The sequence below is a fragment of the Vicia villosa genome, linkage group LG6 (genome assembly GCF_029867415.1).
Source record: "Vicia villosa cultivar HV-30 ecotype Madison, WI linkage group LG6, Vvil1.0, whole genome shotgun sequence".
In the NCBI taxonomy this organism is placed as follows: domain Eukaryota; kingdom Viridiplantae; phylum Streptophyta; class Magnoliopsida; order Fabales; family Fabaceae; genus Vicia; species Vicia villosa.
In genome coordinates this window covers 152,704,739-152,728,703 of record NC_081185.1, presented here as the reverse complement: position 1 = coordinate 152,728,703, position 23,965 = coordinate 152,704,739, and the positions used below count along the sequence as shown (strand labels likewise).

Here is a 23,965-nt window from a genome sequence, read left to right as displayed (position 1 = left end):
CACGCACTAATGAAATAGTAAAAATGTCCTCCAACATCGTAGATATATTTTTGAAAGCATTTTTTTTGTTTAGTGTTGTTTTATTTTATAGATGCACATACGAAACACTTTCGTAAATGCATCTACGAAAGTGTTTAATGTTATAACTCGCGTCAGACCCCCCCCCCCCCCCCCCCCCCCAATTGTCCTCATTTTAAACTCTCAACTTTTAAACACTTTTAACCTCTCAACTTCAAATTTCTTCCTCCCGTGGGCCTACATTGTCAACATCAAGTATACATTTCAAGTTTTAATATTTATTTAAATTTTCTTCTTGTGTCCCCTTTGATGAGATAGCACTGTATTCTGGATGATTGGCCGCCAACTCAACCATTATTGTACGTTATCTTTCGGAGCGTGTCATGCGTCAGTTTAACTGTGCATAGACGATACCTCGCGATCCTATAATCTTTCATGACATGTCGGCATTAGATGAAATTTTTACAGACTTGGAGCATCACGTGATTCTTGAGGAGGCTCGGGCGACGAAAGCAGAGAGCGATTGGAGCTGCATTGAGGGATACATTATCTGGCACTACAGAGTGTCACAAGTACATGCTTTCTGTTGCACCTGGAGATCTGCCCAGACTAACTCACGGGGAGATTCTGCAGGCTTATTAGACTGAGTTGAACCACACTCAAGATCTTCTTCCTGGTGTCATCAGATAGCTGACACGGGCCTAGGAGTCATTACAAATGTTTTATTTCCCGAGGAATCTGAGGAGAGACGTGTGGTGGATGTTATGATTAGGCTGCCAGAGGATGCAATTTTGTACCGTAGAAATTGTGCTAGGACTGGTGAGACACTTGACGCTAGAGGCAGAGTCAGGAGAGGGCGTGGTGGCACAGAGGCAGGCAGGGCCAGAGACAAAGGAGAGCAACATGATGATATTCGGCACGCAATAGTGATGTCTCTCTGTAATTTTTTTTATGTTTGTATTACTTTGGTGATGTATGTTACTTATGTTACTTTGATAATGTATTCTATATTATGACCAACATTATTTACACAATGTATTTTTTTTTTATTAACCTACTAAAGAGAAAAATTGAAATTTCGCATGGTGTTTAAGAGACCCATCGGATTTCTTACTTTCACAGTTATTTATTTACATTAAATTTTATTTTTTTAGATTATCTTTATTTATTTAAATTAAATTTTGTTTCTTTAGATTATATCTAAAAGATGTTTTTTATATTTAACAATCTTTTCTATATTTTTTTAATTTCTCTTTACTTGGTAAACGTATTTATTTAGAAATTAAATAAAATTTCATTTAAAACTAATAAATTATTTCACAATCAATGAGTTGATCTTCAATTAAATATATTAGTATTTAATGGTAATATTTTTACAATATTTTAAATAAAAACTTTTTAAAAGTAAAGAGCAAGAAATAAATTAATTAAATAAATTAAACCTTATAATATGTTTAAAGTAAAAAATTAATCTTGCTTTGGTGTTAAAAAAACAAAAATTAAATTGACATCAAATAAAAATTAAATATAAAATTTCACGGAGATCTGTTTATAATCGGTGGCCAGTTATACGAAAGTGCCACTGATTATTAGGAATATATTCTGTTGTTTTTGTTAAGCAACGTTGCAATATTAATTTTTTATAATAACTACCGATGAAAATAGCTTCAATAATAAAATGGGTGTTTCTTTTTTTTTTTTAATAATAATCATAATTTGACATATTTTCATGAATTTCAAATCTAACAAGTATGATGAAACGATTTCATTTAAAATTTTGTTTTTCAATAAAATAATTTATAAACGGTTCTATGTTAAATCAAAAATCTTGGAAAAAGTGAATTTAATATTTATTTTATGATTAAAAAATAAGGATTTAAACTTATAAACTAGCGAATAGAAAAAAACTGCACACCTAATAATTTTACCCTGACATAATTTAATAAAATAGAGACAACAAAATTAGGGTTTCAGAAAAATTAAATAAGCAGCTCAGATAAATGTGTGGAAGATTCAATTCCCAGGCCTTACAAAAAAGCCTCATAATGAGCTGGGATACACATTATCATCATCGCAAATCATGAAAATATGAACCAGTAAATTTCTTTAACCATGAAAACCAGGTAGAGAAGAAAAACAAGACACCAAGTTCTTACCCTCAACCATGATTTTCTTGATTAAAAACATATACTGATTCAAACGAAAACAACACACAATACAAAATATCGAACAAAAACTAAAAGCTAGTAGAAACGAAAGGGGAACATTACTTTACTTTTGTGTTGTTAAGAAGAACGGTGGGTGAGATATTTAAAGAGAATAGTGACACGTTGCTAGGGTTAACAGAATATATGGATTTTCTGAGAACCAAAGCCCATTCTATTATTTTCTCAGGCCCAAATAGTTTCAAACCAAAAAATTCAATATTTCATATTTTGTCACAAATCCAATTTTACTACTTTTAATTTTTTCTTAATAAAAAATTAAGCTTATGTATATAGTGAAAACTCAATTAAGACTCAGTTTAATTTAACCTTAAATCATTTTTTTAAATAATGTTTTTATACAAAATATAAATAGTAAAAGTTTTTAATTTTTAATTAAAAAATTAATTTTGATATCAAATAACATAAATATACCTTATTGAAGATTAAAATATATTTAAAATCACCTAATTTTTTTAAAAAAAAATATTTTTGAAATTATTTTTATATAAAAAAGAATTAATTAGTTTCATGTTTATATAATTATTTAAAATTATAATATTCAAAAAAATTATGTGATCCATTAAATGGATAGTTTTGATTTATTAGAATAAAAGTGAGAAGACCATTCACTATAATTGTTTTCTAAAGTGTTTGTTAGGTTTTCTTAAGATTTTTCCTCTACAAATATATTGATTAAAATTGTATTATTAAAAAAAATAAAATCTTTTTTTTTTAAAAACAATTACATTTCTCTTACTCCCTTCAAAAAGTAAAATGGTCTTCTTCTATCCTCTTCCTTCATCACTAAATTAACTAAATTTTTGCTTTATCCTTTGTCGGTCCTATTTATTGGCCACAACACATAACCTCTCAAATTTATTCTTTTCAAAATAACTTTTCAACTCAAAAACAACAATTTCAACTCTAAGCTCTCATATGTCTTCTTTGTATTTCAAAATCAATTCATTTTGACAACTTGCTCATCTTTACAAGCTGATACTGTTACATCGTCATTCATATAGTTCGCGTGATGATATCGTCATTGCCACATTGCCATTTCTCTCATAGCCTCATTGTTGTCGTCACATCGCTCACAGTCACTTTGTTGCACTTGCCACTACAACTTTGCTTACAACATGCGTTTCAAATGTGTCTTGTTTCGTCAATTAGCTCGTGGTTACAAGTGTGTCGTCACCAGAGTCAAGCTACCCGTATAGTTTTCCTCAGTGTTTCTCGCCCTACTTCACAATTTCACACAAGCTTTTTCACTTATATTTTTAAATAGTGGCTTTGAAAAAGGACACAAATTTATAATCAAAGCTTGCGGTGTAACCGCAACGGTGAGCGTTACCGCAATTTAGTACTTAAAAACCTAAGTCAGTTACAGAGTCCAAGATGATTAAAGTAAAATTATGAGATTAAAAGTGTATCTTAAGTCTTACGTGTGTTAATTATATATGTTGAATAATTTTTGTTGGCTTTGACTTATTGTGCTGAATATTTGGATGTTATGCGTATTTGGCCTTTGGACGGTCCAAATCATCTTACCCAAGGCTTGTCGGCTGTTTTTTTCATTCGGGAAGTCTTTTAAAATTTGTGGCTGACATGTTATTACCAAAGCAAACCGTAAGAAGAAGTGGGAAGGCCACGAGGCAGTGGCAGAAGTAGTGGGAAACAAGTACATTAAGTGTATTTCTCATCATTCAGACGTTTCATCAATTTTTAGGCACATGCCATTTGGCTTGCAAGTTAAGGTGTGGTGCTTTTCTCTAGGACATTCGATTGCACTTAAGTTCATTTATGTTTCCAAAGTGAAATTTGGTTGTTGACTTTTAACTTTATGTTTTCCCTTTAATTTGAGCCGGTACTTGCTCTACTTATATAAGAGTTTCTTAGCTTTTTGGGTGAATTTTACACTTTTCTTGAAAGTCAGTTTTCCCTTTTATGAGAATAATTTTTTTGCATGAACGTTTGCCTTCTTCAGAATTGAGCTTTTGTATTATGCATTTAACCTCTACTCTATCCGCCGACTTCCATTCTCCTCTTGTACCATTCTTACACTGAGCTTATTTTCTCATATTCAGTATTTATCTTCGCAATGATTTGTATAAATAATTATTTTGTATACCTCTCTAGTGATTATGGGAATAATGGTTCCTCTCTTTTAATTAGAGTAGAAACATTTACTTGTTTAGACTCCAACATTTTATTTAATAGCCATTCTGCCTCGATTATTATAAATGTGCCTAATCGTTATGAGTCAGAGAGGTTTTATAGTGATTGTCTTGATAGGGAAACTTATCATGATAACTCTTCCTGTGACATTATTTATTAAAATGGTTGCGTTAAAAGTGATCGCGTCGTTAGTCATGCACCCACTCCCTCCATGGCAATCAGAGATTTTTCTTTCTCGACCTTGGTTAAAACCACTGGTGAAAGTCACTATTGGCCACCATTCTGACCACCTCTAACCACTGCTTTAATGATATTTTGATCTATATTTTGGCCACTACTTCGACCATCATTAACTATTTTGACCACCATCGACCCTCAACAACCAACACTCATACCACTCATTATTCTAATCAATAGTTTAATCACCACCGACTACCACCAACCATTCTGACCACCAACTAAGATTATCATTTTATCCCATTTATCTAATTTAACCCCAACAAACTATCATGTTGGTCATCATCATCTACCCTAATAACCACAATCGATCTCAACAACCATGTTGACCATCATCAACCACCACTCTAATCATTCTCATTTAACAAATTTATCCACCTCTGATCACCAATCTGACCATCATTCACCACTATCGACTTCCAATTTAACCATCATTCCGACTACCATAAACCATCACTAGTCATCACCACCAATCACCCCTCTTAACATAAATAAAAATTGTGATTAAAATTGAAAAATGAGAAAATTTTAACATTCATTTATTGAAAAAAAAGAAAAGAAAAGAGTACTTCAATAAATTAAGGTATTTATGATGAATATGGAGACAGCTTACCATATATCTAATTTTAAATTTATTTTTGAAATAAAAAATTGGATATTTCAATATGTACTTATCAATCAAGGACATATCTTTAGCATATCAATACTAAACAGATATACATTCAGCGGAAACAGTGGCATAGTATCCATGCTTCATTAAAAAAAAAAAAAAAACCATCGGGTTTCCTTTAAATTTGTCTCCTATATATATTTCTCTTCATCCTGAGCGTAAGAGAGTAGAAGAATAAGAAGAAAATTGGACTTGAGCATAATCAAAATGAAGGTTTTCTTGTTCTGTGTTATCCCTTTCGTCTTATTGTTCTTCTCGTGTTCCCACGTTTGTGTAGTGCAAGGCCGATTGCTTTCGATCTCAACAAAACCTGATCCAAAGGATGCTGTTGCAACTGCTCGTTGGTTGATCTCTTTCAATTTCTGGGGCGTCTTAAGGTGCTTCTCTCTTCGAATTTCTTTGTTACTGATTTTATTTTCATCACCTCAATTCTGTTTGACTCTTGTTGAATTTATATTCATGTTCCGTTTGACTTTTCACTTTGTTTTTTTTTTTTTTGGTAGTTTATTCTTTAAATTTTTTGATTGAATTAGTCAATTTTTATGATGATTTTCTTAGTCTCTGTGATGGACTAATTTGACTAACATTTGAAATTCTTACTGTCAAATTTGTGTTTTTCCATGTTTTTTAAGCACCAATTAGGTCTTGTGTTTTTTGTGAGGACCAATTTGAGTTCTATTATTTCTTTTAGGCTATGTTTAGAGTAATGAATTAAAAGAGAGCGGAGCAGAATGATACATGATGGAATGAAGCGGAGCAGAATATAACCGAGATTTCATTTCATTGGATGTGTATTTTTTATAATTTGATCGAAGGAAACGGAACAAATTAGTTCATTACATTGCGTATACTCTAAATTCCAGGAATGAAAATTGAAGGATTTTGATGAAATAAGATAAAATAGATTCATCATGTTTAGTTACGCTCCCTCTATTTGCAAATCCAAACAATGAAATTTGATTATATACCAATCCAAACATATCCTTAATCCTCCTTAGGAACTAATAAGGGAGAAAAATCTATATGTAGGTTTGCTAGTAGAAGATTGGATATTCATAGGTGCAAAGTTGAACATGAAATCATATAGCCTATGTTTGGAGTTACTGAAATATCACAGTCATACCGCGCGTTAGTTACAAGCTACATATAGCTGCTTCTCTAAAACTCGGTGGAAATGCCTTTGAACGTACAGTAGCGGAAACCTACCGGGCATCCAAACATAGACATAAATTATACCCTCTAATACTGCTTTCTGGTTTCATACTGAAATTTGCTTAAACAGCTTATTGTTTCTTTGCAGTACTATCTCAACTGATTTGGATGGAGCACCCTTTGGGTAAGCATTGCTTATACAATTCCTTTCTTTAAACTGAAATTGACTCTGCTGTATAATATTAATGACCATCACATCTGATTATACGCAGCAATGTGGTATCATTTAGTGATGGACTACCGAACCAAGGCATCGGCATCCCATACTTCTACTTAACTACTCTAGACCCAACAGCAAGACATGCATTAAAAGATGCAAGAGTTTCCTTCACAGTCAGCGAGTACCCTCTTGGGACCTGTGGAAAAATCGATCCCGAGAATCCTACTTGTTCGAAAATTACTCTTACAGGGAAGGTTTGTGTGTGAGAACAGACGAATACTTTTGCATTTCCTTTTGTTATTTACTTGGAAATTTGATTTCGTCTGTGTGTTTCAGCTGAAATTGGTTGATGAAAAGTCAGAGGAAGCCGAATTTTCCAGAAATGCCTTGTTTTCCAAGCATTCTGAGATGATGGGTAATTGTTAATAAATCATGTGAATGATTGTAAATATTGGTTGTTAAGAACTGATTCATACTAACTCCTAGCGATGTTTTACAGATTGGCCAGAGGATCATGATTTTCAGTTCTTCAAATTGGAAATTGAAAAAATATTTTTGATTGATTGGTTTGGTGGTCCAAAACCTATCACTGTGGAGCAGTACTTGCATCCTAAAATGTAAGTGACATTGATATGATAAGATAATTAATCATATTTTTTGGATTTGCCAATTTTTTGTTTCCACTGCCGATTTTTTTGGATTTGCTGATTTTTCTTATTCATTTTCTTCTGTCCACAGGAATAATCATGAATTCATTCTCTGAACTCTCTTCTATTTGCCACTGCATATTGTTGCAAAGGAAACAACATTTGTTGTAACTGTAGGTCACTACAAAGAAATGAAATGTTTGTCAAAATGTAACCACACAAACTGATTGGCTAAAAAAGTGTTGATATTCGCATTAAAGCACACATGTAATTCTTGAATCATATATATCAATTTATTTGGTCACAAAAGTTGTCTAAACAATTGCCAATTTATCACCTTGAACATACTGAAACTGTTGATATCATCAGGGTTTAAATTTATTGACTCAAACTGCTTTAGTCAAAATTGTTTCCTTTAAATTGAAGGATTACTGGCTACCATAACTTAGAGAATCTCTTAACTCACCCCTGGGGTGAGAGGGGTTCTCATGCACGCGTTTCCAAAAGTACCATCTGTTTCCGGAGGTGTATCTCTGGAAGCACATTTTTTTTACTTAACGTTGATTTGTTCCGTAGGTGCGTCTACAGAACCTTCTCTTAATTGAATTATTTTGAAGTTTTTTCTAACATTTACCATTTTAAACTGTACCTCCAGAAAAACTCAAATTTTGGCAAAAAAAAAAAAGGTGCTTTCTGATTAAGGAGTGCATTGAAATATTGTCATAATTTATTGTTATTTTATTCCAACACATTAAGACTAAATTGGTAAGTAACTGATCAAACCTTTTTATTTGAATCCCCTTTGAACTTGTAAGGGCAAATAAAAAGCGACAAGCAAATTCAATATGGCACAGGTAAGAAAGGTAAGGAGATACAACAAATTATATTACTACAGAGTGGAATCACTCACTACAGGAATCCTTTTGAGCAGAAGTCATGTCCACTCCAAGGAAAACACGAGCTCCAATGAAACACAAGAAACATTTTGCTAGCCTGAAAACATGGCATCCCACATCGAAAGGCACTAATTAATAAAAAATGTTTGGTTAATTGTCAAATGAATCTCTTCACCAAGGAATGGACCTTGCACCTGTACTGGCGAGCCAACGAACAATATGATAGTCTATAAAACTCATCTTCAGACTAGTGACCGCAGTCATAGTCGAGCAACAAGTGTTGCAGGAATTCAACCTGTAGCCAAGGATGTCGAGTTTTAAAATGATTGGAACCCTACCCACTGTACCATGTAATGAATGTAGTCGTCGGTGTTGAGAAAAACAACTGTGAGTTGGAAGTGTTGAGTAACAAGTGTGAGGTGGAAGTCTCACATCACATCGAACAAAAAAGTGGAGATTGAACACTTTATAAGTGGGAGAACCCATATACTTATCACCTTAAAATTTTGGGTGAATATGTGGTGTCTCTCACTTAATGTGTTGCTCTTAAAATAAAGACCCAATTATATATGCTCCCTCATGATGACCCTCAAAAATTGATGACCGAACAGTTGGCAGCCGAGATGACAGTCCAAGACTAAATGTGATAATGAATAAGAGACTCACCTCTAGAGACGAATAATGAACCATGGAGTAGTAAAAGAAAGAGGGAGGTCTAAGAAATGGTTCTTTTTCATCATTCAGAAGGACAATACACACTTGATGAACCAATACAACAAGAAATTGTGGTGCTCAACATCAGTGATGTTGCTCTCACTCTTAACATTGAAACAAGAACTTGGAGTTTCCAGAGATACTTTTGGAAAAATATATGCTCAATTAGGGATCAGAGCCTCACCCATGAAATTGACAAGCTAAGAATGTCTGCCACATTAAGAGGGGTTTGCGCAATCATACTCCATGAAGAAACAAAAGTGTTGATGTTGGTGCCGGTGTGAAAATGTTTTTATAGTATAATTTGTGCTAACAAAAATCAAAATGGTAACCGAGTTTAAATCTCCCCGCAAAGTTTGTTTTAACTTCTACAAGATTAAAATTATTATACTTGCTATCAATAATACAAGATTACGAGACAACACATATTAACTTATATAGAATCATGAATGAGGAATTGATAACAAATTATGAGATAAAGAAAGTGATTATGCTAACGAACTAATCAATAAACTAATTATTGTTAACAAACAGGTCTTAGTTCAATTCCATCAATGATTAGGCCACCTTTCAAGTGCACACCTTCAACTTCCTTAAGATACATTCTCACCTCTTCAACTTGAACTGATGATTCAGTGTAGAAACTCCCCAACTCAATCTCCAACCATTCTTCATCACACTCACACTTACAATGAGAAGAGAATTTTCCATTTCTTTTGCATTTCGAATGTATATAAACCTTTTCACATGATTTATAATTACCAACCTCAATAGAAACCTCTGATGGTAACAAGTCCAATCCATAAGCACGATCTGCAATTTTCACTTTTAGATATGCTTTGTATGTTGTTTTTGGAGATAGCAATTCAATGTTAATGGTTCCTTTGATTTCTAGCCACCAAATGGTTCTCAGTTCAGCAGCTTCAGCAAACTTTGAGCCTTCAACATGTTTCCATGACCAATAGAGAGGAGTGTTTCCAAATGTAATTGAAAGCTCCCTTGCACTTAACATGTAACATATTTTGCCTCTTCTTCTCTCAATACAAAATATCTGTTTCATTCATCAACATTTATAAAATATTTATTCTTTGATGTTTAATTTTTTTTAATATTATATAAATATGTATAATAAAAAATACAAAAATTATTAACTTATAATTTTTATAACCACAAGCAGCGGAGAAAATATGGATTTAAATTTATATTAATAAATTCATATTTGCTCCCCCGCCTGAGGATACATAAATAATTTTTAGTTAATAATAATTTTATTAATATTACAAAATTATTTTTAAGTATAAGTAAAATTAATATTTAAAAAATTGTATATGAATTACAATTTTCAATCATATTTTTACTTATAATTAAAAATAGATAGTGAGTATATAATTTGAAATTTAAACATATTTATGAAAAAAAATTATCAGCTGAAATATAAATGAGATTCATTAAATTATGCTATCTTGCATAAGTTTAATAAACTCATAAATTTCAACAAATAAATAAAGGCATTTATTAAAAGATGTGGATAAACAACCACAACCAATAAAAACCAGTCAGGTGAATGTGAACATCATTAAAAAAAGTTGGAAACAAAAACAAAAGTTGTTGAAAATGACTAGTACCTTGTTACCGTTGTCAATTAGTAGCGGTTTACATAACGCCGCAAATAACTCTTTCTTTGAGGAAAATGACAAAGAGGGACCCACCAGTCTAGAAACAATTTGTTGATAATTCTGTGGTAAGAATTTTTCCCAAACATGATTTGAATCTGCCATGGATTGAAGAATTGAAGAGATTAGAGAAACTCTACAAACATCGATTGGTGATGTAAATGATAAAATGTGTGAAAAACAATCTTCAGCCACAAGTTCCATAATACTATAATGTTTTTTTGATTTCAATATTCACATGTTGTATGGTTTTATATACGTAAATATTATAGAAATAATTTGTGATATATCGATAGTATGACGACATAGTTTTTAATGTCAACATTCATTCAAAACATGTGAACATCATCCAAAATTAGATTTCCGTATTCCTGTACCTTAGAACCAATTCAATTAAGTAGATGAGGACATTTTTATGGAAATATCTTCCATGATGTGTGATTGTGGCAATTACATTTCTTCACAAATTGAACTAGGATTAGGATACATGATACATCTATAAGTGAAATTATTTTTATGAACACGATTATTATTCTTCTAATATATTTAGATTAAAAAAATTTATTTTTATCAATTAAGTTCGAATATTTAATTATAGGAGCGCAATGCAATTTAAATATTTCAAACTTAAATTTTCTCTCACAATTTTATCTACTCTTAAACTTTTAATTTATCACTTTACCCTTATTAAAAAAAATTCTCTCACAATTTTATCTCATTAATCTAGTTTCATTATTGATTAATTTTATTTGTTAATATTAATTAAAACACTTAACTAATATTTTAAGTTAAAATATAATTTAATATAAATAAAATATTAATATGTAAGGTTGTAAGATCCAATATAAATTTTTTAGAGATAAATTATTACTATTAAACTAAATAAATTATTCAAGATGTGATTTAATGAGATTTAATAAATAATCTAAAAATGGATTGCATCTTTGGAATGCTCTTAGACTACTAGAAAAAATATATTTAGTTTACTATTTAATAAAAAGATATAAGAGTTTTGAAAATGAATAATATTCTGATGAAATCTTAAGAATGGAAGATGGATTTATGAAAATAAAGAAAATAATTTTTCATAATTTCATTATTTATAAGAAAATGCACACAATTGTTTATTTCAAATGTCTATTATCTCCTTTGTTGATAAGTAAAATTGATACAAAATTTTATAAATTTAAATTAGATTTTTTTTTCACAATGCAAAAAAAAAAAAAAACTTAAAGTTTTCATCACTAGAATTAAATATAATTTTTTTAATCAATATATGAAAGTCTTAAATTGTATTAAAAAAATATAAAGATCATTCCTATAAAATCATCATTTTCATTGATGGAGTATTTGAAATTATAAACTCATTATTTTAAACTATACACACATAAACACTCAACATTGACATTATGTAGGTTTGGGCCTGACTTCAATGCCTTCAAGAACAAGCCCTCCCTTCAACTGATGACGAACTTCAGCAACACTCATTTCAATCTCTTCATCACCTTCACCACTACAAAACTCACCAATCTCAACTTCCATCCACCCATCTTCTCTTTTACATGGCACTCTAACATTCTCTCCATTTTCTTGTTCTTGAACCAATCTGTTTCTTCTGTTTCCATAAAATAATGCTTCCATATTACACTTATTCTCATCTTTATCACACAAATATGCTTTCCCTCTCTTTACTATCTTTCCTTTCTTAATTGTTACTTCTGAAGGAGCAAAGTCCAGTCCATAAGCTCGATGATGAGAAACTTTCATTACTAAATATGCTCCATATGACGTGTTTGGCGTTAGAATATTTGTTCTCATTCTACCTTTTATTTCTAACCAGTTCACCGTTCTCAGCTCAGCAACCACCGAAAATCTACAAATTATTAATTTGATTTTTTTAAATTAACAATCACTAATTAATTGCTCAGTACACTTTTAAAAAAATGTGTGTTTATATCAGTATTAGTGTTTCCTGTGTCTGTGCTTCATACATTAATTGAAATCAAAGATGACTAGAAAATTACCTTGATTCAGGGATTGATTTCAAAGTCCAGAACATTGGATCAATGCTCCACGCTATTGACAACTCTGTTGCTGACATCATGTAACATTTTTTACCCGAAAACTTCTCCAATTTCAAACTCTGTTTTCATCACATAACAGAACCAAACAAATAAAATAAGCATAAACTAATTAGCGTTACTAACAGAGTAATTAAGGTTAATTAATTACCTTATTACCACCATCAAGAAGAACTGGACGACAAAGAAAACGAAAGAGTTGTTTACATGAAGAGATGAATTTGAGAGAGAATTGATTCACAGCCCTTGAGAGAATGTCCTTGTAATCAGAGGGCAAGAAGTTCTTCCAAACCAAATCAGAGTTTGCAACTGAAACAAAAGTTTTGGAAACCATTGAAAATCTACATGCATCTTGTGGTGATGTGCGTGACAAGATTGCAGAAACACAATCTTCCGGCAAAGAAACTATTGATGTAGTGGAATTCATTAAATCAATTTGTTCCTTTGTTCTGTTCTATGATGTTTTTTTCTTCTTCTGGTATTTTATGTTATGCTTGAGGAAAAGGGTAACATGGATAGAAGAAAAATTAGGGAGAAGAAAACTAGTATTTTAGAGGCAGTGGGATTTTGAAAATGTGGTATTAAATAAAGGGCTGCAATTTGTAATTATCTTTAGAGTGATCCATATGGCACATGGGTAGGAAAGTAGCCATGCAATTTGCACTTGCCAGCTATATTAAATTGGTATTTTAGTTCATAATTGTGATTGTTAATGAATACTAATCAAATATATACGTGATGGAGTTATGATGATTACGTACCATTGAATAAACACGTTGTTTGTTTTAACATCTTAATACCAATTTTTGAGACAGAGAAACTATTCACAAAAAACTATGTTATAAATTTGATTTTGTTATCACCGCCTGCCTTTAAAGTTGAGGTTAAAAAAGTTTAAAAAACACAAGTGAAGAAAGTCATACCCAGCCAAAAGAATTTGTTTCTATGTAAAAACAACGCCAGTTAAGCATGTAGCGACCAAATTAAATTTTAGCGTATCTTCATCTTTTTCTTCTTCCCGTATTCATCCTCAAAATCCATAAATCATCATGAATGGCCATTCAATAAAAATTCCATTTTCACACTCAACAATATTTGAATAATTAAGTTTTTCAAGAAAAATGAGGAAGAAGATTGAAGTAAAAAATTATATATCAAATTTGTGAAGCTGGTAAAACTGTTAATGCATAAACTATACAAGGTCATGTCTATATATAGGCGTATGTCGAATACATACTTTAAGAAATGCCACCTCTTCTCTATGTGTTTACTCCAACCATGACACATAGGATGATTGGCTAGGTCGATAGCTAGCTAACTTGTTTTTTGTTTGGAAATCTTGGTATCCGGTCTTGCGACCGACTAATTCAAGAGGGATCAATCCCACCGTCCATTAGCGGGGGTCCCGTTTAAAGACGGACTAATCCAAGAGGGACCAATTCCAGCGTCCATTAGCATGGGCCCCGTTTAAAGACCGACTAATCCAAGAGAGACCAATCCCACCGTCCATTAGCTGGGGACCCGTTTAAAGCCAGAACAAAGTTCTGTATGGACTGGTCCAACACAAGAATTGATAGCACCTAGCAGGATTCAAACTCGGGATCTTGAGAGGAACACACTCTCAAGACCCCAACATCCACCACTAGGCCAACCCTCAGGGGTTGATAGCTGACTTCTTATCTACAAACAACTTTATTTTTTAAGGTTCCATGATCTTGAGCTTTTCAAGCAACATATCTATCCATATTGCTTGACATGTTGCATACGATGCAACCACGTACTCAGCTTCAGCTTCACATAATGACAAAGCCAAATTTGTCAATTTGCCTCTAACATTTGAAATTCAAAATTTGGATTTTGGTGATTTACTAAAACAATACCAAAATCCTAAATAATTGTTTTTTTTTTCATGAAGAGATGTGATGATAAATGAAAAGAAAAGACTTTTTTTTTTTTGTATTTTTAAGAATAATCAAACGATAAAAATAAAAAAACCAGACAACTCGAACAAAATTAAGGTACTATATCGACCTTATTTAAATATAATTAACTAGAGAATATGAATGAAAAAGTCATATAATCTTTGTGAAAGATGATTAAATATAAAAGAGCAAATTTTGTCCTTCGATGAGTAAAAGAAAATTGGTTGACAAGAGAACAAAATGATAATCTCTAGATTGTATAAGTAAATGATTTTCCTTAGCCAAAATGCTAATATTTAGATCAACAAGAAAAGTAAACGATATTCAGTAGCTGAAATGCTAATACTTAGATCGATAAGAAATTAAATGATTATCATTAGCCGAAATGCCAATAATAAATCCATAAGTAAGTAAATGAAAAACCCTAATACTTAGATCGACGAGAAAGTAAATAATTGCCATGAGCTAAAATGATAATACTAGGATCGACAAGAAAGTAAATGAGCGTTATTAACCAAAATGCTAACACTTAGATCGATAAGAAAAGTAAATGATTGTCATTAGCCTAAATGCTAATACTTATATTAACAAGAAAAGTAAATGACCGTCATTAGTCGAAATGCTAATACTTAGATCGTCAAGAAATTAAATGGTCTTATTTAGCCAAAACGCAAATACTTAGATCCACAAGTAAATAAATGATCGTTATTATCCAAAATGCTAATACTTGGATCGACGAGAAATTAAATGACCGTCATTAGCCTAAATTCTAATACTAAGATTGACAAGAAAGTAAATGACTGTCATTAGCTGAAATCTAATTGAATTAGATAATTGTATGTAAATAGTAGTCAGATTGAATGGTTGTATTGTTCTACTTGTTGGATAAGATTGTTTCATTTAAAATTATAACATGTACTATGTTCCGATGTTAAGAAAACTATAATAGTACAATATTCTCCTTTTGGTTATCTAATCTGTAAGTCGAGCTTGATAAGCGTTGGTTGATAGATGTCTTCCTGCAACTCATTAACTTCTCGTTGGTGTATATGGAACATAATGGCTAAAGTTTTAGCACATATGTGTAGAATAAACTAAAGTTGTGTATGCATTCATTCACACTCCAATGTGGAGTGTAATGCTAATGAGTTGTATTGTGTTATGCACATAAAAAATGGTCAATAGTATACCTAGCTCGTAAATGTGATCTCGTAAGTGAGAGTGTGATTGGTTGAAATTCCTTTAGCCCATAAGCTAGGATTGATTAAGAAATCACTAATTAATAGATATTATTCATGTAAGTCATTATATCTCGTTGGTGAACATTGGTTGAGAAGGTAATTGTGTTAGCATTCTCGCATAATTTGGAGGTCATAAGACCTCAACTTTTTTAATTTGGCTTTATTCCGTAAGAACTAGGATAATAGTGTTGAAATAGTTCAGGATACCTTTAGAGTCGAGTAGGCCCATATATAGGATACTACACTGAGACATACTATCTCACACATTCTCGTTGTTTATTTTAGATAAACATGTATGAGTGATAGAAGAAGCAGAAAATCTGAAGAGCTAAAAGATTCCGTTCCATATTATACCGTGTTATTTACTACATGTTGTATGGATACTTGATGTATCAATATGAAAAAATTCGTACTCATATAATGTATGCACTATTGTATTTATGTTCCAATACCAATACTAACAACCCAACGAGGTAATTCTAGACATATCTTGTTTGGGTTGTTACATATATATGCCCATATGAAATATTTTTAGTGCAACTTCATCCAATGTGAATGAAATTTTTTAAGATGATATAAGGCTACTTCATGTCATAAAAAACATCATAAATAAGAACAGTGTTTTGGTAACGTTAGCATCCATTATATTATACTTAACAAAACTAAATAATTAACTAAATATAAAATATACTACCTTTGGTCTGATTTGTAAGAGACAACTTATTTTTTAGATACATTGAATAATTAGTGTATATGAACTATATATGGACCAAATACATTAATTATTTAATATATCTAAAAAACAAATCTTCTTTTATAAATTGGACTGGAGAGAGTACTAACTTACTACTCATTCGCAACATACCTGAATTCGTTATAAAATAATGTCTTACCCCGACAATCATGAAATTTTTATGAGGAATGAAGATGATTATCCCATAGGAAATTATGCAAGGTGATCCATGATGATAGATATAAAATATTGTTTCACCCTATAAATTTGTCTTCCAACTCCTTTCACGTACCAATCATGCCATTCAGTAGACAAAACAATCAGTTTTTAGCTCTCCCAGTCAATGAGAAACTAAACAACCTCAAAAATTGACCTAATCTTTAGTTACACTAGTTGGTCTACACATTGATGTTGTTCCATAAAAGCGAGCTAGATGCTCCCACGGATCACAAACCACATTTCCATCAAACGGATTGTCCCTTAAACTTGAAAGCAATGAATTTTTAATTTCAAAAGTAGCAAGGTTAACGGGGATGAGTCCCATAGAAATTTTCTCTACATCAGTTCATTTTCAATAGTCCACCATGGTTTGAGCTAGTGGTACTGCCATGGTTGTTTCTTATTTTTCACTTTCGAGATCAGAACAAACAAGTGATTCTCTCTCTACTAAAGCTTGTTGCGCTAAACATGTTCTCGCGCTGCTTCCTGGTTTACTCGTGCAATCTTTTCAATCTCTGGATCAAGAGGTAGTGGCTCTGATCCTAAACCTTGCCTAAACAAACAAAAAATATCTTCATAGTACTGCACCAAACCTAAGAAAATAAAATAAAAACGAAAAATAACAATTAAAACTAATTGTTGCGAAAGCGTAGCCCTGTTAAGATTATCAACAATCCCCACCAGCAACGCCAAAAACTTGTTGACTTCTCGACAAGTGTACCGATAGTGTCGAAGTAATAAAATAAATATCGTATCCACAAGGATTTTTATCTAACAAAGTTACAATTGTGCGAATTTAAAAGTAAATATTGGGGGGAGGGGTTCGAGTTTTTTTGTGAAAAGTAAATTTGTTTTAAATTCAACGCAAGAAAAGCAAATAGATTTTGTGTGAATCCCTTATTTATTCCTTGTGGATGTTCATTGCATTATATGGATGGTAAATTCGTTATATTTTCACGATGAACTAACAAGACCAATATACTCAATCTCTTGGTGTACAACTCATTAACTTCTACTAGAGGTCTCCTATCCCTATTCAACCAGCATAAGTGAAGTGAAGCGTTGTTGCAGTACGCTAATTCAAATGCCACTACTAGAGGTCTCCTATCCTTGTTCAACCAGCGTCAGTAGATTAATTTCCCTATGTCAGACTCATAGGCTAGGGGTCAGTAATTCCTATTTGTCTAAAATCATACAATCAGTGTGTCCACATGTGATAAGCGTTACGAACAAAAGCAATTAAATAATAGTATAACTTTAATTATCCATATAACATCAAATTAAACACATGATCCAACAAGTTCAAAGTAGTTCATTAAATAAAACTTAATCTAGAATAATTTAGTTACTCATAACTGTACAATAAAATATCAAGTATGAAGATAGCATGTGAATTCCTTGAAGAGTTTAGCCTCCAATGCTCTCAAAACCTTTTCTTGCCACTTTCAGTAAAAAAGAATCACCCCAAATTTTGTACCAGAAAAACCTTTTAAAATCCAAACAGTGCCTCAGAACGCATCAGAAATTTGTCCAGCTTTTTAGCCCATCGCGCGCATGATGCAGTCTTAACATGTCCACGATGGTGCGCGAGAAATCCTGTAGCTTTCATCTTTTTGTGCCCTTTCTTTTCTTTCTATTTTTTGCTATTTTCTCCTATTCTCTTCATTTGGTCAAACTTCGTCAACATATAAGAAGTGAGATAACCTCAGACCACCAAGAGAAATTTGGACATGTTTCCAACTTCTCATGTGCATATTGTTTTTGATAAATAAAAATAACTTCTTTATACAAAAAACAGACAAATAAGGTGAAACAGGTTTCCTTGACGAAGATCTATAGTTGACTTAAAGTAATTAGTTTTAGCACCATTCTAAAGAAGCGCTAGATTACTGGCCTGAATGCAACTCATGATCAACTTGACAACCAAGTTTGGAAACTCAACTCTGTAAAATAATCTCAAAAAAAATGCTAATTCAACTTGTCATATAACTTGTCATATAAGCTTTCTCAAGACCAATTTTAAAAGCAATGATATTTTTTCTAGTGCGAGAGTGGTGTAGGGAATAAACAACTTCTTGTGCAAGAATGACTTTATTAAAAAATTCACACTTAGGGATAAAACTGCTTTGAAGAGCTCACTAAATCATCTAAAAACACTGAAATTGAGGGCAATTTCACCTATCCTCCTTAGTTATGAGTGGGGGTGGAAATAGGCCAGACCGATAGCAGGGGCCTACAGACCAGCCTATATAGGCTCAGACCATGCCACACATTATTTTTAAATAGAAAAAGCCTAGGCTTTTTTATAAGTCTGTTTAGTTAAAAAGGCTAGGCCTCAGGCCCTAAAAAAAGCCTTTTAAGCCTATCAGGCCGGCCTATTTAAATAAATATGAATATTTTTTTTATTATCATTATATTATATTTTGTACTTTGAATTAAAATACATTAATGAAATTTGTTTATCTGGAAGAACTGGTGAAAATAAGATGAAAACACCTGATGAACATTGTTCTCATAAGTTCTTTTAGTTAATTAGTCTATTTAAGCATTATTTTAACGGTCTTGCTAACCAGTGTCCTGAGGACACTGGTTAGCATTTCCCTTATTTTAATTGCTTATTTACATATGTCTAAAACAAATAGGCTTTAATGTAGGCTAACAGGCTAACCAGACATTCAAAAAGGCCAGACTCAGTCCTAAAAAATAAGTCTGCGACAAGCTACAAACCGGACTTAGGTTTTAGTTTTTTTGACAGACCAGACTTAAGCTCGGCAAAACCTAGCTCAGCCCAGCCTATTTCCACCCTAGTTACGAGGATAACGAGAGTTTGAAGCATTATACAATAATGTAAATAAATCGTATAAATTAATATTTTTTAAAAAAATTAATATTAAATTGATAAGAGATGCATAATTTATAATTTTTTATTCATAAATATTTGGTTTTTCATCTTTACCTTAAACGACGTCGTCCATGTTAAAAAGAACGCTGAGTCCTTTACCTCCACCACCGTCCGAAGTCACTGTCACCGCAACAACACCGTCGCAGAAGTCGACGTCAAACCCTCTTCCTAAGCTTCTCTCCTTCGTCAGGTTTTCTTCAGATAGTTATCAACTCATTTTCCCACTTTGATTATTAGTGAATTGGAATTTGTATATGTTATGTTTTTCCCAAATTGCTAGCAGAATTGGAATTTGTTGAAACTATGAACAAGTACCATTCTTTTGTGTAGGAAATCATATATTCAAATATTTATATGGCTAATTAGGTCAAACTGCAAAAATTTGAGTAGCATAACTTGCCATTAACATGGATTCATGCATTATGAAGTATCATTGATTATGTTATGTTTTCTCTGATGGCAAGCAGATTTGGAACTTGAATGTGAGATCTGATGGCATCATTGGAAGTGAAATCAGGCTCATTGGTATCTTTACAAGATCTGCGACCATCCTCTCCTTTTTTCAAGCAAGGAACATCACTCAGAATAATTGGAAAGTGAGTGCTCCCATTCTAAGTATCATGTATTTGTGAATTTGCTTTTGGCTGGAGATGGAATATGTGAAATTATGTTGAATGTATATGTATATGTCTTTGTGTTTTTTTTTTTGTTGCTACGGATGATGAGTGAATGCATGATTTGTAATGTTTGATGGAAGGTGTGTGGGATGGGATGACTGCATGGAGCGCTGAATAGCGGATAGCGGGATGACTGTTATTGTGATGACTAAAACACAATGTACATGATAAATATGAATTCCAACGAGATACATAAATACTTAAAAATAGAAATTGCAACAATATACATGCGTAGTAAAGTTTCAACAGGAAACATGAATTCCAACAACATACATGTCCCATCAAAATCAAATAATAAAAGCATTTAAAATGATTAAACCAAGTTTTAAACGTAAACTAAATGAAAATTTTAAATCACATCCGCTTCTGTGTCATCTTCACTTCTAAGTTTCACCATGTTGATATTATCTTGCTCATCACTTTATTCAAACTCTCGTTGTTCCACAAAAATCACAAATAATTGTTTTCTTGCTCTGGTCATTAAAAAAGTTCCTCTACCAACCAATATCAAGGTTGTCACCAATAGGTTTAAAATAACCTTTGTTGTTGGAGGTTGGTGTTATACTTGCAGAGGTGGAGGATGATGATGCCTTGGTTGTTAATAAAAGAGAAAAGAGCAAGGCAAACAAAACAGAAGAGAATAACAATGGGAAACAGGAAGGCAAGGGAGAAGGGTGGCAAATGGGGAAGAAACAAATGAAGACGCTGGCAAACGGGGAAGAACAATTAAGAATGACGAAGAAGAGTGGAAAATGGGAAGGCAGGGGAGAACAAAAAATATGGTGGAACTGAAGAAGCAAACTGGTGGGGTTAAATATTAGGTAAAAAAGGGTGGGAAAGACCAATATACTCTTAAAAAATATTTGGGTTTACAAATTTGCCCCATATTGAGAATAGCGGCCATCAAACCGCTATAGTGCTGCTATTGTGCCGCTAAGAAACCGCTATTCTCAGCCGCTATGATCGCTTTTGCAAATAGCGTAGTGGTGAGGGGCCGTGCTGCTATGCTACGCTGCTATAGCGTGCTATTGACAACATGTGGATACCAGTACTCTAGTCTCGAGTAGTAGTTAAAATGTGTTTGTACTTTGTAGGGAACAAATATTGGCATCTATGGCATGGAGATGGCAGTTTCAATACGTTTTAGTGTCAGTCCTTAATATAGGAAATTTATATATTACAATTGAATACTCAGATTTATAAATCCCTTAATCTTAGAGTGACCAAAGTTACTTAAAGAACTGGAGAGAAGTTTTGATGCCAGAATATAACAATTTTCCTGCAATTCTTTTTTATTGAATGTAGTTCTCCTTTAATTATCTTTTAGTCTGTTTCCATTTTTTGCAATATTATATGACACATCAACAATATCTAGAATAAAATGCATTCCAGTCATTATCCTGACCTTGTAGAGGGTTTTATTTAAATCATTAATTAAAATTTGTGTATTAGTTTTCAGCAATTAGACCTGAACACTAGATGTTCATTGTAATTCAATTTAAGTTCTGTTGAGTTTATTTTATGTGTTGTACTAACTATTGTCTGAGAGTGCTTCATCTCCACATTCATCGATGATGGGTCAACTCCACAGTTCTACCTTACTGTGAGCTACATAGTACTTGTGTTTTACTAACATATAAGATATGCCGAATCACAAAATATTGCCCATGTAGATGTTAAATTTATTCAATTAAGACCTCTTGTTAGTTTTCAGTCTAACTTTAGTCAATTTTTAGTCCTTCTTAATATGTATGCCACAAAACTGCATGTGATACTATACTTTGCTGATTTGACATGATTAGAACACCTAGGGAACTACATCAGTTTGAGAACTATCTTCAACTGAAACTATAAGGATCCAAACTGAATTTGGCAAAACTAGGAGACTAGGAATAATTAACCGTAGAAGATATTTATCAGTAATGAAATGTTCCATGCAAATTGTAGGGGATCAGAATGTTATGTCTAATTATCTATATCTGTTCAATCGAGCACAAACCGTTGTAAGATATCTGAGTGTTATATCTAATAATCATCTATATCCGTTTTGCACAAGTCGCTGTATGACTGGCACCTGGCGGACAATGTTGCTGTCTTATATCTCTTTTAATGTTGCTGTTATGAATGGTGATTGTGAAGTATTAGTGAATAACTTGTGTTAACCCTTCTATAGGTTACATGAGTACTCTTCAGAGACAGGCCTAGCAACAGTTATCGATGGTAAGGACATTCTAAAAGTTAATACTGAGCATTTGAGGGACCTTAGGTTTCAAGTTGGCTCTGTCTACCAATTCATCGGTGAACTCCTTATCCAACCTGATAACGAGGTATATGCTTGTTAAGGTTTTGTTAAAGCCTTAGTCTAACAAATTTTCCGTTTGGATTTATGATACCCTTTTGGTCCCTTTTTATAAGACCCTCTTTAAATTTTCAATAGCAGTAATTATTTCTTTACTAACATACCTTAAATTAATTCACATCTTTTTCTACAACCAACAATACATACTGTTGGAAACATCAACTAATTCACATTTTTGAAGGATAAATTAGTAAAAAAACAATATCAATTTTTAACAAATTTAACACTACTATCAACTTTATTAATTCCTGTCATTTAGCTCAGAGTATACACACTCACCCTCATCCGGTGTATGAATAAAGGTATGATTCATGTGAAGTGAATGAGAAGATAATTGAGCATTGTGTTCTTTGTTCCTTGATAGGGAGTTTTGCAAGCACGTGTTGGTAGAAACGTCGATGGGATTGATCTCAACCTTTATCATCAATCTTTGCTGCTTTTGAGACAGTTTCAAGCCAATCATTTGGATAATGCAGCAACTTAACTTTGCAGGATTATTTTTGTAGACAAGAAGGCATGATCATTTTTCCATCAAAATATAAAAGGTGGAAGGTTGCTGTTGCTCCCTTAATGAAATGAAGTGACACATTATTTCAACATGAATTTTAATATGCTTTTAACAGTCTCTTTCAGTATGGTGGTGCATCAACATTATATCAACATCTTTATAGCATATGGGTACTTGGATGTCCATATGATTAACATATTTCCATCTATTGTTGACTCGGTCGGTCCCCTCATTTATGTCGTAGCTGTAGTGGTTGAAAAGGTAGAGAGCAACATCTACTAAACATACAAAGTTTTTCTTTCTCATATTATTGTCTACCACTCATTCAGAATTATGGTGGTGGAGTTATAATTTTCATTGACAAGCAATGAATTATGTTTTTGACGGTGCATTTCAAGCTTGTAATGATGGAATATTTGTTGGTTTTCATGTCCCACACATTACTCCCCATACTTATCTGATGTTGATCTTCATTAAGCACGCTCGTGACAATTTGTACATAAATTCTTGGTGCTAGTGGAGCAGTATAAATACTCCATTCCTCTTAACATAAAACTAAAGTAAATATGTTGGTTATAGAATCATTTGTATTGTTATTTGATATCTATTCATGGAAAATTTTGAGCAAGAGAGAGGGAGCATTATCCTGGCTTTGGTGTAAATTATGACGATAAATTTACGCCCTGTCGCCAACTGTGTGGTTGGGTCAAGTGG

The 23,965-nt window shown here is 32.5% G+C and overlaps 4 protein-coding genes and 1 non-coding gene across 5 annotated transcripts; 2 read left to right on the top strand and 3 right to left on the bottom strand.

Annotated features, from left to right (window-relative positions):
• Positions 1-2,001: 2,001 nt before the first annotated feature.
• Positions 2,002-2,100, bottom strand: LOC131615431 (small nucleolar RNA snoR69Y). Its single transcript, XR_009287843.1, has one exon. It is a non-coding gene; the product is annotated as a small nucleolar RNA snoR69Y (small nucleolar RNA).
• Positions 2,101-5,357: 3,257 nt separating this feature from the next.
• Positions 5,358-7,674, top strand: LOC131610548 (uncharacterized). The gene is made up of 6 exons (XM_058882521.1): positions 5,358-5,684; positions 6,608-6,643; positions 6,732-6,933; positions 7,016-7,094; positions 7,179-7,296; positions 7,418-7,674. The coding sequence occupies exons 1-6, from the start codon at positions 5,515-5,517 to the stop codon at positions 7,440-7,442; spliced, it is 630 nt and encodes a 209-aa protein (XP_058738504.1). The 5' UTR covers positions 5,358-5,514; the 3' UTR covers positions 7,443-7,674.
• Positions 7,675-9,356: 1,682 nt separating this feature from the next.
• On the bottom strand, positions 9,357-10,813 carry LOC131612817 (F-box protein PP2-B15-like). The gene is made up of 2 exons (XM_058884564.1): positions 10,562-10,813; positions 9,357-9,987 (listed from the first exon to the last, which is right to left on the bottom strand). The coding sequence occupies exons 1-2, from the start codon at positions 10,811-10,813 to the stop codon at positions 9,460-9,462; spliced, it is 780 nt and encodes a 259-aa protein (XP_058740547.1). The 3' UTR covers positions 9,357-9,459.
• Positions 10,814-11,907: 1,094 nt separating this feature from the next.
• LOC131612815 (F-box protein PP2-B13-like) lies at positions 11,908-13,245 on the bottom strand. Its single transcript, XM_058884563.1, has 3 exons — positions 12,842-13,245; positions 12,634-12,752; positions 11,908-12,482 (listed from the first exon to the last, which is right to left on the bottom strand). The coding sequence occupies exons 1-3, from the start codon at positions 13,115-13,117 to the stop codon at positions 12,017-12,019; spliced, it is 861 nt and encodes a 286-aa protein (XP_058740546.1). The 5' UTR covers positions 13,118-13,245; the 3' UTR covers positions 11,908-12,016.
• Positions 13,246-19,767: 6,522 nt separating this feature from the next.
• On the top strand, positions 19,768-23,680 carry LOC131610547 (CST complex subunit TEN1-like). Its single transcript, XM_058882520.1, has 4 exons — positions 19,768-19,897; positions 20,175-20,303; positions 22,558-22,711; positions 23,108-23,680. Exons 2-4 carry the CDS (start codon positions 20,200-20,202, stop codon positions 23,225-23,227), a joined length of 378 nt encoding a protein of 125 aa, XP_058738503.1. The 5' UTR covers positions 19,768-19,897; positions 20,175-20,199; the 3' UTR covers positions 23,228-23,680.
• Positions 23,681-23,965: the final 285 nt, after the last annotated feature.